This window comes from Triturus cristatus, chromosome 5_2, assembly GCF_964204655.1.
Source record: "Triturus cristatus chromosome 5_2, aTriCri1.1, whole genome shotgun sequence".
Taxonomy (NCBI): domain Eukaryota; kingdom Metazoa; phylum Chordata; class Amphibia; order Caudata; family Salamandridae; genus Triturus; species Triturus cristatus.
The window spans coordinates 294212681-294230357 of NC_140588.1; the positions used below are offsets into that span (position 1 = coordinate 294212681).

The 17677-nt window shown below is 45.1% G+C and overlaps 1 protein-coding gene across 1 annotated transcript in view; it reads right to left on the bottom strand.

The window, feature by feature from the left end:
* Positions 1 to 248: 248 nt before the first annotated feature.
* E2F3 (E2F transcription factor 3) overlaps positions 249 to 17677 on the bottom strand; it is a 145807-nt gene continuing 128378 nt past the window's right edge. Inside the window, exon 7 of the mRNA XM_085607051.1 lies at positions 249 to 2079. Coding sequence (XP_085463177.1) covers positions 1814 to 2079 — 266 coding nt within the window. The 3' untranslated portion in view covers positions 249 to 1813. The remainder of the gene's footprint in view (positions 2080 to 17677) is intronic.

Sequence of the window (17677 nt, forward strand, 5' to 3'; positions counted from 1 at the left end):
ATTCAATGGGCCATAAAGCAGAGGGCTGCTATGATTATGTAACCACTGATGCTCTTCTATTTTTTCTTGTCTGTGTAGATTTTTAATCATAATTTTATCTAAAGGCTTTTAATTTTTTTTATTCAATATCATGCTTCTATTGTACGTTTTTTGCATCTAGTTGGACCGAATAAAGTAGAATCTGATCTCCTCTGACCTGAAATAGGTCAAATAAATTATACTGCGGTTGCATCAATAAACTGAACGAATCACAGAAAATAACTTTATTGTTCATTTAATTACAAACTGTATTGCAATGACATCTGTTACAAGTGGTATAATCAGGCAGGTCGAAACATTTACAAAGCTTAAAAGCATAATTTTTTTTTTTACAGTTTGCTAGCTTAAAATGCTAAGAAAATGCACTCTCCTGTACTGATGTAATCTCCACTTACATTAAGTCATTCGCCATTAACTGCATTTCATGTCGTACGGCGGCAAATCATTTTCCATCTACCATCCCCTAGTTTAAATACTCTACATTTTTTATTTATTTACACGTCACTTAAAAAGTCTGCATAAAAATTTTAAATTGCTAGAAAAATGTCGGCAGTGTACGAATGCCATTAATGCACAAATTGTATGGCTAAACAGGAGTAGGCTACATAAAACCAACTTAAATAACGCCTCTGCTAAATAAGATCATGCACAGAATTGTACATTTTACATGTTAACACTGTTTGACAGTTCAGGTGTCGCCCTAAAGTGATTCTTCCACTCAACTGCAATGTTCACAAAGCATTCAGATTCATTCATGGACAGGACTCCACCAGTCAATTCAAGTGTGAGATTTTATAGCAGCAATTCAACTGTACCACGAAATCCGCATAGCGAACTCAAATGGTACAACATAGGATAGCTTTCTGCATATGCTAATGCAGGAGGATATATCCTAAACAGTGGACAGTCCTGGACTGTGTGAAGAATTCAGTTCAGCCAAAACAATGGCAGTTTAAGGTAGTTCAAGATTTAGAAGAAGAAAGAAATAACATTGGTACTAGATTACCAATTTCCTATTTAAATCGAGTTCTCACGCTTACAAAACATGCTCAAGTCGGTCAGGTAGCACACCAGTCACCATAATATCCTCACAGATGCTAAAGACCATAAACAAGTATTCAATTTGGCATTTGTTCACCAAAAAAAAAAAACCATATAAAAAATTCCTACCACACAGCATCATCACCTGTAGGCACTAGTGACTCGAAGTACCGATTTATGTACCAGTTTAAGGGTACACTTAAAATATACCAATAACATTGCATTATTTTTGTTTCAAAAATACAGACACTACTACATAAATAACCAAGGCAACTTTTTTGAGCAGCAGTTCCATTTCTCACATTGAATGTACGAACATCCTGGTGTTCCTTCAGATCCATCTACACATCCATTTGAAGACCGAACATCACAAGCCAATTTGCTATAGGTTCCCACTTTGCCGGAGGCCTTCCACAAACAATTCACTTTCAATTACAAAGTGCAGGGGCTGCGACTGACTGGACGAGAAATAGCCCCTCCCTTCAGAGGAGTGCAAAGTAAGAAAGTTTACTTTTCTGAAGACCATGGATAGCAGATCAAACGCCACCATCTGGAAGGGTTTGCATTGGCCAGTGCATGCACGGAATCTTCATTCGCTGTTAAGACTGATCTCACCGCCATGGACGTTGATTGTATTAGGCTCAATGCAAACACACAATTACTGCACCATCATGAACAGTTTGGTGTACATCATTCCACAACCCAATGTAAAGGATTAATCTAGCCAACAGAATCAGCTGCATACAAAGTCATCGAAGAGGGGACACTTTTCGATGTCATACGTATCAAAGAGATCACTGATGCCCTCGTTGGGATCAAGGCTCATCAGATAATCATCGTGACCAAACGGAGACATCAGGTTTATAAAAGACGACTCCATGCTTTGGGGGATTTGGTCTTCAGGCATCTGTGGTAAAAACTTTGCTGGAGGTGTTAACGGTGAAAGCTGGGGCACAGTCACAGAACCATTACCATTCTCAAATTTTGGTGAAAGCTGATCTGAAATACAAAGTTCATGTTGTAAGAATAAGATCTATAAAAACTTGAAAATCCACACAACCGTCAATTAAAATGGAAAGGAGCCGAAAAAAGCTCTTCCTTGCAACTTTGAATTCTGCCACATACACCAATCAAAAGCGCATTTTATAAAGCTTTGCAAGCATGTTTCTTACTTTGGTTGTGCTCGATTTTTTAAGCTGGTTTCCACCTTTGAAAACATGCAACATTAGAAAGACCCCATGTGCAGGGTTAGGATTGGTAACACCAGCAGCAAAAGCATATACATACACATATATTTTAAGTCTACACCAATAAGAAACAGCAATTTTATATGCCACATAAGCTGCTGTTATGAACTTTAAGTGCACATGAACTCATCTTACAATACATGTGTGATGCATGCAAATCAAATCATAAGCTAGAGGACCGTTAAAGAAAAATTGTTCCCAAAAACCATTTGCATTGCTTTAGATTAGGAAATCCAGTTGAATTTAAAACGGTTAACAGCAAATAACGGTTAAGTTTTGTAAAGATCGGTGTAAGTACAACAAAATGGAGTAACTTTTCTAAGCGAAACAAATTCATGGTGTTTCAAACAAAACGCACAGCAACAAACACTGGTGGCAAAAAGATGGTCAATGTTAAACCACCCCCCCCCCCCCCCCACAAAAAGTTATTCAGCGCCCCAGGATAAAAGCCGATTCTAAGTATTAGGTAGTATACGATCGAGATACCAATTACCAGCGACCTGGACTCACTTGTGTATGTCAGATCAGATATTTGATAATTCGTTCAATGTCAGATTTCTTTTCACCCGTTTAGCACAAGTCTCGTGGATGTCTGATCGAACTTCACAACTGATACCTCAGTTCCCAAATGTGATCCTGCTTGGCATAGGTCAGATATGGGGAAGATTGCAGTGGGAAATGAAGTGCGTAATAACAGCATTTCATTATTTTGGGCCAGTTAACATCATGCTAAAAAAAAATAGGCTGTCACACTGTCCTCACTGACTAGATTTACTGTTGACAGACTAATTCCTCTGCCCGAGGGCAATGGTAGATACCGGCCATCTCACAGCACAGGGAACATAATTCAATTGCTCATGTAATAATGGCATAAGTACTGCCCATTAAAATCTAAACCTCTTCTTCCAAAATGGAAGTGGATAAGTCTGATTGCCAATCTCACAGGCCATAAATTAAGACCGACACACAACTTCCTTTCCTGAAGATTGCCCAGAACAATGAGAGCCAACCCGAAGAGTTCCAAACCCTGAAGGGGAACGTCCATTATCAAGGTCAGTTGAGGCCAAGTCATTTAAGAAGGCTCCTCATTAAACACGTTTTTTCGGCTGAGTTCCCTGTTGCAGCCCCCAACAGTGAAGCATCGAGGACAACGCTGTCACCTAACTGACCAGAACACAGATTAATTACACAGCAACCAGAAGCACCACAATAGTGGTCTCATTTGCAGAAGATGCCTGAAGTACCAAAAGATACTTGATGGCATCAGAAATAGCCAAATTGCCACAGTTCTTGCTGATTGTAACAGAATCCGTATGAACTGTTGGGAGAGAAAGTCCCTTGCAGGGAGACAGACTTGCACCCCCAGCTCGAGTTTCCCCGCTGCAATGTTATCTGGATCCCTGGTGCTGATTTTTGTTGACATGGGCGAAGACAGATCATGCATGTGGGCGAGGACATAGGCCGGTCTCATGGACTGAGGTCTTGTTGGACCAGGAGGGGTGCTTAATGCGCTACCCACATGGCGGTGAAAGGCTACTCCGTTACTCAACATGAGTGCAGTGGTGACATCATACAGTGTAGAAGTGAAACATGCCTTTTTAGGTCTCGGCTAGCGAAGGCTGCGCTTGCGCAGTCTCGCTCGTGAGATTTAATGACTTGGAGAAGAGGGGCTTGAACCCGCCCCTCTTCTCCCCTGTTCTCCCTTGGCTGGCCTCTTGAATGCTGGCCAGCCATTGGAGAAGAGGTCAGTCATTCCGATTAGGCCCCGTCCTTTTCGGATCGGGGGCGTGTTTTTTGCAAGAAGTCTAAGTATCTCCTCCAGCCAATGGCTTGAGGAGAGAAAAGACAAACACGCCCCCGAATCCGAAAATGCCGCTGCCTTTCTCCGAGGCATTTCTGCTCTGCCTCGGAGAAAGGCAGTGGTGTGCTTGCCTTTGCTCTGCCTTGTTTATGATTCCGCCGATTAATAGGTTTTCGTAGACAATGTATTTCCCAATTCCAGCACTGGCGGTAATATAATCTAATGATCTACTGTCAAACGCTTCCGCATGTTAAAAAAATAACGCTTTATTTTTAAGGAGACTCCTATCATATTTTTACATGATGTTTGTTACTAGATTTACTTGCCAGCTATATTCAGGGCTCAACTCGTGCACGGATTCTTAGAGCCTAGCCAGACCCTTGGCACTCTCTGGCTCGGCTCACTTCGCCCTGTTAATTCACTATTTCTTCTCAAATTTGTCAAGTCGGTTAAAATACGCATTGCTAAGGCACTGTATTAGACAAACTCATATTTTGACAATTTCCTACTACCTATTCAACGATAAGTACTTCATATTCCACTGGTTCTAATCAAGCAACCTGGCGATCACTTTTGTTCCGTCATCGGAGCTGAATGTTAGCATTGTAGTTCTTATTTGGAGTTAGTGTGTCATCGGTGCCCCTGGGGCACGGAGATTCTTTTAGCTTCCCGGGGTTTTCAACCAGAGCACAGTCTAGCCCTCAAACGCCGGAACCACTCTGTCTTTCTAGTTGGGACCACATATCCCAGGGTGCCCCCCTCGCGCTCAGTGGCAGCGGTCGGAGGAAGATGGCGGCCGCTGGAAAGATGGAGGAGCTGCTTTTGTTATAGAGGCCGCAGAACACAGGAGAGGGACAGGTTGCGGCACCCGGCGGCGGGGGTGCAGGCACCAGCGGCCCGGTAAGCGGTCGAGGGGACCTGGGAGGCGGCAGTCTACCTCACAAGGCCTTCCAGCTCTCTCGCAACTCGCGAGAGTAGCCTGCAAGTGGGCCACAGGGACAAATCTTCGGCTAACTCGCCGATCTACAGTCGGGCTTTCCTTCAGTTGTACCGACATCGGTCATAGATCGCATTATGTGAGGTCAGAATCCTAATCGCATAACAAAAGCTGTGGGGCGAAGGGTGTACGCAAGCTTCGCTGAGGAGATCTGAGCCGGTTGTGTGACAGGGCGGCCGAGGTGCGCTTTGCTGAGGCACACTTTGTTGACATTGCCTCATCAGTTTCCTTTAGTTTTTGGGGTGTGTTTATTTATTAATTTTGGGATCAGTTTCTATTTAGTGCACGATAAATTGGTGAAGAGAATTTTGCCTCTGATTAACATTCTACGTTCTTTATGAATGCAAGCACATATATCTCAACTTCCTGTTCTCATAGATACAGCTTCTATGAACAGATCTTTCATGGCCAAATCGGTTGATCAACACATTTGTCACATTTATCAGCAATCCCGTTTGATAATTTCAGCCATACTGTATCACAGTATGGAAATAATGTCCGTTTACTACAAGCAAATTCTGGTGGGGGCTGCACAAATGAGTGGAAACTCACAGAAGCTGTTTTCTCTAAATTATTTACCCATTTAATGGCCTAAAACTGTGGTACTATCGTGTTCCCATTTCAATAATTTCTGCATCAGTGAAGCTGTCTCCAATGGCCTCTTAAAACGAGGATCGTAATGCTGAAAAAGACAGCTGATAAGCTTTGGTGTCTGACTAACAGACAATGTCAAGCACGGCAGTGGTTACAAATCTCTTAAAAACCTGCCTGGAGAGAAAGACTTGTTTATATGGAGTGTGTCCCATGTCTTTTTGGTGCACAATGAAGTGAGCCGGGTAGTTTATGTCTTTACTTACACTCTTATACAGTTCAGAAGATGGTGTTGGGTCAGTATAGAAAGGAAATTTATTACTATTCTCAAATTTGCCAGGTTCTGAGTTAGATGATATACTCCTTTAGAAAATATGCAAAGGATGCTCAGAGATGGTTTATGTTAACCCATATGTCACTTGAACATTATTAATGCATACCAGAACTCCAGAGTGTTCTTTGTGTGTGCAGAAGACTGTAAGATAAAGGTTATAGTCACCTTTATTGAAAACACACTTGGCAGGGTAGTAACTTAATTTGGCCGATTCAAGCTTTAAATGGTAATGAAAATATACATTTCTAAAATGTCTGCTACATCATTCGGTGGCATTGCTTGATAGTTGTGTATTTAGAATCAAATAACTCCTGACTATCATTTATATGTAGATAGGAATCATTTTATGAATACTTGGGTGAATTTGCTTTACACATTCACAACTACATACTTCTCAAATTCTGTATGGTCATTTTTTAAGTGCACCCTTATTTTCTTATAAATTTCTTGATTGTTTATTTAAAAACTCAAGGAAATAGAGGTATAATTCATTCATTTTGTTGGTTCCCACACAGTTAGAAAAGAAATGATATTAAACCATCACTAAAGTAAGGAATTCTCTTAGACATTACGCTGATATACAGAAAAGGGCAGTTAATTCCAGATCCTCATGTAACATCTTAATTTTACCGTAGAAAAATCGCCGGCCCTTTTGCAAGCTCCACAATTGTAGCTTTTTGCAGAAGATTGCTTAATCTCCGTCAGGTGCTAGCTTGTCAAAAGCTCACATGTATGTCATAACAGTTGACACTAAGTCCAAGCAGCTCCTCTTCAGTTCCTTGGACCTTTAATGTGTTTTCAACATTAACTATTTTGCCTAGTCAGTGTTCAGTATAAACAGGGGTATACACAATTAACCCTACGATACCTGGGTATAAGGAAGTAATTGTATACAAGAACAAGCATTTAAAATGCAATGGTCTCGGCATTGGTAAAGTTAGAGCTATTGGCATTGCTCATGACATTATTTTTGTTTGTTTTTGTTTTTAAAACATTTAAAGAAACGGCATTGTCATGAGCAATGCCAATAGCTCTAACTTTAACAATGCCGAGACCGTTGCATTGTAAATGCTTGTTACCTGTGTCACTGAAGTGAGGTCCTGGGGGGTTCAGTCATGTAAAGTTCTGCAGATGTGTGCTAAAATCACACATGGCCAACATCAAGTTAGTATGTAGCTCTGTGGAGTAAGTGTAATTGCATGTGAGCTGTATGTATGTATGCCTGTGAATGGTACAATACATGGAAGATTCTGGGTTCCATTTAGGCAGACACAGGTCTGACTAGAGGAGCATGAGGAGGTAGAGAAATCCCCCCCAGACAGATGTGTATTGCTGCATTCCTGTGAGCCAGACACTGAAGGAAGAAGCCAGGCTCTTCAATACATTTCAGAGGGTGCTCTTTGATACAGGGAGAGTACACTGAAAGGGGGTCTGGGCACATCTCAGGAATATGAGGCTGATAACAAAATCAAATAGCAAGGATGAGACCCTGGGGTAACAATCTGATGCACATACCACTGTGGCCGACATCCAGGTGTGAACTTCTAGTCACTCCCATGGCCTGTGTTATAGGGCCATCACATTTGGAGTACCTCCTGCTTTCTGGAGGAAGGGCAAGACAGAGGAGTGGGCACCTCAAAAAAAAGCAGACACCCAACACAAACTTCAAAGACTCAGATCATAAATCATATCTGGTGCTCCCCAAAATTTCACACGGTCAAGCAGCCACTGGGCATGGCGAAGATAAGCTCTGCAAGGCTTCTGCCTGTGAACAAGACTGGAGGCGAAGGCTCCCATGCAGGTGAGGGGACATCACTCTGGAAACTCCATGACCACCTGATCCTGGAGTACCAGTACCTGCCTACAAAGACCAGTGTGCCGAAAGAGGAGTGTGTTTGGCGAGAGTGAGGTCCAGTGGGGGATCCTGGAGAGTGGATCCCTGTAGTGAGGAGACTGCTGCTACACAGATTGGGCTGTCGCTTATGTACAGAATCTAGTCTGCGACCTGTATGCAAAGGGGGTCGCAGTGGAGATCATTGCCATGCTGATCGGAGCATAGCCAAAGTTACTGAGAAAAGTCTATGCCCCTGTCGTATACTGAAATGAGGAACCAGGGACGTCGGCTGGTTCAGCCATCAAAAGTAGAGGACGCCATTGCACTGTGCATGCCTGAGCCCCACCTGAGAATTGGAACCGGGGCGATCGTCCCCCGAACCTGTGAAAAGGATCAGAAGAACTTACCTTCTTGCCGGAGGAAGCGCAATGGACGCCCAGCCGCTGCCCCTGCAGAGCTACTTATCAGCAGCTGCTGCACCCCTCCACCACATCCAAGAGTAAAATGCCCCTGGCATCTCCGGTAGCACATCCCCTGCAGGAGCGGGTCAGACTGATCGCAGGGCTGGAAAGTGGCGGGGGAAACTTGTTCTGCCGCATAGCTCTTTGGGTCCAGGAACACTACTTTTGGAAGAGTGAGTGAGACTCCTAGGGGGCTTAACATGTATGTCACCTATTGTGAATGGGGAATAACCACTACCATTAGTGAGAGGAACTTGAACACTGGGACCTGCCTATCAAACACCAGAGCCACAACCTCACGGGATTGAGTATTATTTGTACATGCTGGATTTGACTTTGGGTTCGTATATAAATACTCCCTTTTTCATACAAGTATTTAACTGGATAATCATGTATTGCTGCTATTGAACGTATTTTGGATCGTGAGCCTGTGCTCACCATTTTCCCAGCCCTCCGCCTCCCAACCCAGAAGCTTTGGTCTTATCGGCCCACATTACTACTGAGAGTAAAGTGCTGAAGGGGCACTTGGCCTAGTTGCTCAAGACCCACAGTAAGTCATGTCCCGGGACATCAGGAGTAAAAGGCCTCAACCACCATGGTTGGGCCCAGTAGCTTTGGCTTGCCTCTCTGAAAGGGGTTCCAACATGAACCCAGTTACCATCCAGATAAGATGGACTACTTTCTTTCAGAAGATAAATGGTCAAAATTGCTGTATCAAATAGTGTCTCTGAATTGAGAGTGGTGAGGTAAAACCAGAAAGGATTTTTTTTAAATAAGTTCACCAAATAGCATGACTCGTGCAAAAAGCTAACTGCACTTGAGGTTTCCCAAAATAACACTCTGTGAACGGGTATTCAGCAACTAGGTGTCCAAATATATGTGAAGACTAATCCATTGTCTTTTCCAAGAAGAGCCACCATCACAAGTCGAAATTTGATAAAAGCCCAAGCGCAGATCAAATCTCAAAGAAAAGCCACTGTAGCAACATTTAATGTCCCCCACAATAGTCAATCGCATTGCTTCAGGCATTTGATAATTTGACTTGCAATCCAAAAATTAGTAAGTCACATTTGACCAGTTTCATATTTAAAAGATCTACCTAAATGCTCTCTAGGTGTACAAGAAATGTATACAGGCAGTGTCGTAAGAAAATCAGATAGTTAGTGGTCCAATTTAGAGTTTGCAAGAACGTTAGATGTCGCCTTAAAACTAGCTCAAACACATAATGCTCTACTTGCTTGCCCTATGCGCCACAATGGAGTCATTTTAGGTCACATTTATGCATTGGTTCAGATAACTGACCCCATAATTTAGAGCAGGACATTCATCCCACGTGTCTAGTAGCATAGCACAGTTTTATTTGTAAACCTTCCCCTTAAACACAAGTTGCTGTTATTGTGAGCCAGGAACATCTTAAGTTAAACTTTATGCAGTAAAAATTCCATAAATGTACCACAATGGAGTGATTTGCAAGTCCTTTCCTTTGTCTGCAAAGGATAGAAGAATTACATTAAATGTCAGGTTAGCATAGTACATTTCTACCACTATATAGACCAGCAGTGCTTCCCTTGTACACCTTCCCTTTCCCGCTAGCCAGACTACCAAGAACGGAGGATACTACTCCGCTCGAACAATGCAAATTTGGACAAACCACTCGGTCCTGGAGGTGGGATCCCTGTTCATGGAGGGTCAACTACTCACGTTTGACCAGCTCTCGGAGGAGACGGGTCTCCCGCAGGTGCAATACCTGCTCCACAGACAAATAATCTTCAGTAGCCACCGCCTTTGGGACCTCTCGGAGGGGGAGCCCGCAACGCACACGGTACTTCACACAATACTCCATATGGGCATTGGACAACACTTAATCACATGGCTTTATAAAGCAATCCGGGATCTCACCGCCACTACACTTACCCCGCTGCGACAGAAGTGGGAGGAGGAGATAGGACGCCCACTACATGATAAGGAATGGAAACAAGCCTTAGAATATGCCTTAGAATACCCAAAGAAAGTGTCCCGCAATACTTGGTTTAAAAACTCACAGTTCTCCATACTACATCAGACCTACCTTACCCCGGCCCGGCTCTAACGGTTTTGCCGGACACACAATTCCTATGCCCAAGATGTCAAACCACGATTGCCACATTTAAACACATGTTTTGGCTCAGCCCCACGATACAGTCCTATTGGAGTACAATACACAGGACACTGCGGCAACTAACAGGGCTCACCGACATTCACACCTGGGAGGCCAGCGGGATCGGGATATTCCGCAGACAAAAAACCCTTAAAGTTCAGACACGCTTTGTCTCCCTAGCCCTTCTACTGGCAAAGAGGGATCACAATGTACTGGAGATCCCCCGCTGACAGCTTGGCCATGGGCAGTTAGTAAATGGGGCTCGGCAGAGGAGGACACAATCAGGCAGGAGGAGGTACAAGGTGTACGTAGCAAACATTTCCACCGAGTGGGCTACACTACTGCACCAGTTCCGCCACCACACGGTAAGCACCCAGCAACCCCCACCACAGACAACTGCAACTGAAGTTCAGAGTTGAGAAACACAAGCAGAGACAACCCCCCCCCACCCCCACCCCCAATACCCGTGACGACAAAGTTACCGCCATGTACCACGATAGTACATGATCTGGCAGTACCATCACACACAAAAAAACAAAACAAAAAAAAGAGACCCACGCACAGCGCTCAAACTCACCTGAGCCACACTTTAGGAAAGCCCCACTCCCAACAAATACACGCAAAATAATTCTTCCATCTCTTGACGCCCACAGAGGTTCGAATTTACCCTGCCGCACCCTCCCCAGGTTCCCACCCTGTTAGTTGTCCATGCCTGTAGTTCCAGGGACCGGATACCGTTCAAGATGAAAAGCTCCTATCGCAGCTACATAAAACGCATCATGGCACTGCACGGCCATAGCAGGGTGACCAATAGACAAACCCGCTACTCACGTATACCGTCACACCCTTGGTAGACCAGTAGACATGTAATACGCAATTCTAATAACCGTGCCAATTGTTTTGACTGCAACCATGTAAAATGTCGGGAAAAATTCAATAAACATGGTTTAAAAAAACAAAATAAAGAACAGCAGTACTTTTGGTTATCTAGGGGTTCCTTACAGTGCTGAGATCCACACTGACCGAATCCTGATTGACAGGACATCTGTCTGTGCACTCACTATATATTCCCCTACCAATTATGGCTAAACATGCCCAGGTCACCATCCCATCCAAACTACGCATATGCTTTGTGAAACAACTCTACTACGAGAGCCATTCAAGCATGCTCATTCCAATTATGACAATTGGCTTTGTGTTGACTGGTCAGCAGATCGGTTTTTGGTCAATTATTTGCACAAACACTCGCATCTACGAGTTGCGAAGACACATCCATCTGTTACACATGGGTGCAATAAGTATTATGTTAATGTTTGGCCATTGTGGCTACACCCCAAATTTAAAGAATTATCGGAAACTGCCAATACTGCAGAATGGCACAAAGCAAACAATCTCCAAATTAGAGTACTATTTGGAAGCATTTGATTATTTAAGACAAACCCACAACATAGCAGTGGGTCAATTCCTGACTTATGGTACTCTGGCACAGTGACCCAAGTGGGTGTGGGGATTAAGACAATGAATCCCGACCCACAAGATGCTATACACGAAAGTGCCTGAATGTCTATATGAATTTCGAAGAACACAGTCCATTATACAGAGCATATTTGACTTCGCAGGATAAACGGAAACCTATTGATCACCCTGCCCACAGTGAGGAAAAGGGAACTCTGATCTCAAAAACACTTTGTACTGGTCCAAAATTATTAGCATTCTGGAAGACCGTCACAGACTAGGTCTGACTTCATGGATAAACCCAACTTACACAGCTCAGAAACTCTTACTGGACTCGTGTCAAGACCTAAAAATATTAAAATAGAGCGCAGACTTGGGATTAGTACTTGTTAAGAGACAGTTAGACATGCATTGGAAACAAAGTGAGCTCCAGGAGTGGGTTGGACAAGGGTGTGAATGGAGAGGGTGGAAAGTCTCTATTGTTCTAGCTTTGCAAAAGTAAGCCATACAATGTAAGGCGCAAATCAAGAATTAAAAAGAATCACAACTAACAAAAAAACACAAGCAAAAGCATCAAAACGACACGAAGCTACTTGGCTCAGCTAAAGAAATTAATAATTATTTTTCTCCTTTATAGCTTTCCCTACTGTTAAGAGTAATAAGGTGTCTTCCTCCTAGCTATCGCCAATTGTAAAGTGCAAAATAAATGAGTATAGCAAATCTCAAGGAACTGACAGTCTATCTAGGCGATTTCCTAAGTTGGATATCATAAAAAGAAAGTGCAGGACATGGTTATTACTATTTTCTATCTTACTGGTATCTGTTAAAATGTGATATTCATAGATATGTCAACATGATTCAATGACTAAAAGAAAGATTACAATTTAGTGAGTTGTACATCTCCTGCATAACCGGTAGAACCCGAGAAACGCGACCTGGTTACAAAAAGCCAAAGCTTATCATCTTGACCTATTGATGATTGTGCAAGACATCATAATAAAAGATAAAGTGCAAATAGTTCTTAATGTTCTCGGCTGTGTACTTAAGCTACTAAAGAGCTTCATACTATAATCATGTAAAGTCTTTAATGCAAGCGTGCTCTTTTACCCAGATTTACGATATCTAAGGCTTTCTGCCAGTGCTTTATTTGTTTTAATAAAAAAAATTTAAAAAAATGGTCCAAGATTCTCGTTAGTAGGCCGCTGCAACTTGTATCACATAGTGCCCCTGCTATGCTGCCAATTATGGTAACACCAAACCTACTAACCATCACACTCCTACAAATGTGACAAGTTCGGACTATTTCAGGACCCCAAATCTTTGGTGGCAGGTTATAGCAATTTTCTTTTAGTGTATATTGAATTAATAACTGACTTGTGTTTAAAAAGATGTTTTAAAAAAAAACAAAAAAAAAACAAAGAACTGACTTGTGGTCCTCTCTAAATTAGCCAGACCACACCACCTTGTGGCAGACTCTCACAAGTGCCAGTGTTGATAATTAAGAGCCAATACCGAGCACCGGAAACTACCGGCTCAAATTAAGCACAGTTTGCTGTACAGACAGATGTCAGAAAATCAATAAACGGTCATTCACTTTGAGTAACCAAGCATATGTAAAAATAAGGTGCAAAATTTCCATATTTCTGCCGTTCGTTGCAGCACATCAGTCAGACTAACTTGCTGAATACAGTTCGTAAAGGTGCAAAAAGGTTGAATGATTACACGGTAAGAGGTCATCCCCTGGCGGCGTGAAAGAGACCATATGACAACTGTAGACCTAAAGCAAGCTTACCTGCACTTCCTACAAGCACATAAAATACCTCTGGTTCATGGTCGAGAAGTTGCCATCAATTCAGGATGCTCCCATCCAGAATCTGTACCCAGAGTTTGAACAAAATGATTTGCGGCTGTGGTAGCTTACCCAAGATGGAACGTATACATATCTACCCATACTGAGACGACGGAGTAATCAAGGCAGTCTCAAACTCACTCTGCTAAAAGGATACCAGGACAGGCCCAGCTACTCTTCAGATCAACCTTCAAAAATCCTCCACAAAACCAGAGAGGAAAGACCTTCCTGGGAAAAAGGATCAAAATGTTGGTAGTGAGAGCTTTCGGTACCCTCAAGAGGATTCGGGCAATAACAGACTAAGCTCGCTGCTATCGCAAGGGTCCATCTCTGGCAGCGAGGCCTGTGGGGGAAGAGGTTGGGCATGATGGCCTTGTGCATTACGCTGATTTTGCATACAAGGCTACAAGAGACCATTGCAAGAGTGGATCGAAAACCAACTGTCACAGGCGACGGGGAGTTGGGAAGATCTAGTGGTTGTAACCGTACAGGAGGAGATGGCATGGTGGAACACAAACACCACTGTGGGCAGGACTTTCATACAACCAACCCAGACTGACCATCACCAAGGATGCATCCCACACTGGCAGCTCAGTGTCAAAGGGGTATGGAGAGCGGAAGAAGTGACCCAGTACATCAATGCCCTGGATCTAAACAGTTTTTCTGGCTCTAAAAGCCTTCCAGATACAGTTAAATAAGGGAACAGTACAAATGTAGAAACATCACAACCACGATGTTCTATCTTAACAAGCAAAGACAGAGGTTACAAGATCGCATGTCCTGTCAAAACTAGACCAGGGGATTTAGAGATGGGCCATTCAGAGAATAGACCTAATGAACAAGTTACTTACCTTCGGTAACGATGCATCTGTAAGAAACATTAGTTAGTTCGATTCCTCACCTTAGAATATCCCCAGGCTGGATCCGGAAAGATTTTTGTAGCAATACCCCTTGCGCGTCGCTAGGCGTCGTCTGCGGCTCCGCGTCAGTCGTTGGCGTCGTGCGCCGGAATGACGTCTGAGTACTAAGGCGCCGCCCTCGCGCGCTGACGTCAGTTCTTGTACATAGCTTTCCGCGCCAGGGACGCTGAGCCATGCAAGAGACCGGCACTGGTGCCAAAAAAATCTAGGACCCTGAAAGGGAGAACCTCAACCCTAGATGTCGGTTCGCAGAACGGGGAGGCTGGGTGGGTCGGTGAGGAATCTAACCAACTAATGTTTCTTACAGATACATAGTTACCGAAGGTAAGTAACTTGTTCATCTGAAAGAAACACGTTAGTTAGGTTCCTCACCTTAGAATAGATACCCCAGCAATACCCACCCCAAGGTGGGTCTGCGAACCAAGATCACACCAGAAAGTCCTGGAGAACAGAACGGCCAAAGTGGCCATCCCTCCGGACTTGGCTGTCCAGGCAGTAATGCGGTACAAAAGGGGGTGGTGATGGGCAGAGCATCAGAACCAATCACACACACTCACCCAGTCAACAGATCAGTTCTTTAGCCCACTCTGCCACCCCAGTTCAGACATGGCCATATGCAAATCAGTCTGACCCTGTGCCTCATGGGAACAGTCCAGCCCGAACTGCCAAGCCATGCCTTCCCTGGACCGGAAACAAGCTTCCTAGGACCGGTTTCTGGCATTTCAGCCGTCTTCAGCCAGGCTTGCTTGAATCCAGTGGCAAAGTCAGCAAGGGACTCACGTCTGAGCATACCCTGCCAACTTATGGCGAACAAAGCGGTACAAAAGGGGGTGGTGATGGACAGAGCATCAGAACCAATCACACACTCGCACCCAGTCAACAGATCCGGGTTAGATCCATCACCGTGGCCATGTCTGAACTGGGATGGCAGAGTGGGCTAAAGAACGGTGATGGATTAAACCCAGATCTGTTGACTGGGTGTGAGTGTTTGATTGGTTCTAATGCTCCGTCCATCACCACCCCCTTTTGTACCGCTTTGTCCAGGCAGTAATGTCTCGCAAACGTGTGCAGCGAAGCCCACGTCGCCGCCTGACAGATGTCTTGCAAGGGGACTCCCCGTCCCAGTGCAGTCGTGTCCGCCGTGGCCCGAGTAGAATGGGCCCGTAGCCCAACAGGAGGAACCTTTTTCGCCAAAGAATAGCAGGTCTTAATACACAACACGACCCACCAAGAGATGGTCCGCTTGTGTACAGCTTTACCCTTCTTAGCCCCAACGTACCCAACAAAAAGTTGGTCGTCCACCCGGAACGGTCTTGTGCGGTCCAAATAAAAGGATAGCGCACGTTTTGGGTCCAGACGGTGGAGCCTCTCTTCATCTTTTGAAGGATGCGGAGGCGGAAAGAAGGTGGGCAGCGTGACAGATTGCCTGATGTGAAAGGGAGTCACGACTTTAGGCAGGAAAGAAGGACGTGTCCGGAGGACAACTTTGTCCGGATGAACTGAAAGGAAGGGAGGCTTGGATGACAAAGCCTGGAGCTCACCCACCTGCCTAGCGGAGGTGATTGCTACCAAGAAAGCAGTTTTCAAAGTCAAAAGACTGATGGGACAGTTATGAAGGGGCTCAAAGGGAGCGCACATCAGAAAAGTGAGAACAAGGTTCAAGTCCCACTGAGGCATTACGAAAGGAACAGGAGGGTACATGTGAGTAATGCCCTTGAGAAAGCGTGAAACAACAGGGGACTTGAAAAGAGAAGGCTGATCAGGAAGCCGAAGGAAGGTAGAGATAGCAGCAAGATAACCTTTCAAGGTGCCCAGAGCAGAGCCCTGCTGGGCCAAAGAAAGAAGAAAGAGGAGAACCTCAGAAAGAGGGGCAGAGAGGGGATCCACAGCCTTTGCTGTGCACCATGCCACTAATTTGTTCCACCGGCAGGCGTATACCGTCTTTGTGGAGTGACGCCTGGCTGCCAGAATGACATCACAGACTTCAGGAGGCAAGTCAAATGGCATCAACTGTCGCCGCTCAATCTCCACGCATGGAGGTGGAGGCTGGACAGGTTCGGGTGGAGGACCGTCCCCTGCTGCTGCGACAGAAGATCCTCCTGAAGAGGCAGTCGTATCGGGGGATCGATGGACATACTGAGTAGCTCGGGATACCAGTACCTTCGTGCCCAATCCGGAGCCACCAAGATGACTTGGGCCCGGTCGCGCCTGATCTTCTTCAGCAATCTGCGCAGAAGTGGTAAAGGCGGAAAGGCGTACAACAGACCGCAACTCCACTCGCGACGAAAAGCGTCGCCGAGCGAGTGCCGCCTTGGAAACTCCAACGCGCAGAACTGCTGACATTGCACGTTCTCTTCGGTGGCGAATAGATCTAACCAAGGCTCTCCCCACTGCAGAAAGAGACCTTGCGCCACGTCCAAGTTCAGAGGCCATTCGTGATCCATCATGCACCGGCGGCCGAGTTCGTCCGCTCTGGCGTTCAGAGAGCCCGCCAGATGTTGAACCACTAGGGTGATGCCCTGGTGTTCCAGCCATGTCCAGAGGCGCAGGGCCTCCTGACAAAGGGTCCACAACCCCACCCCGCCCTGTTTGTTGCAATACCACATGGCGGTGGTGTTGTCTGTGAACACCTGCACGACACTTCCCCGGACAGAGGGAAGGAAGGCTTTCAGTGAAAGTCGGATCGCCCTCAGCTCCAAAAGATGGATATGGAGCCGAGTCTCCGCCGGAGACCAGAGTCCTCTGATCTCCGCCTCTCCCATATGGCCCCCCCATCCCAGGAGTGACGCAGCCGCTGACCCAATTGCGATTCGTGAGCCACCACTGCAGCTGTTTCGAAGTGCCCTCCGAGATCGACGTGGTCGGACAGGTTGCCTCGATGCTGGGCCCACTGAAACTTCAGGTCCCACTGCAGAGCCCGCATCCGCCATCTGGCGTGAGGTACTAACAGGATGCAGGAGGCCATCAGCCC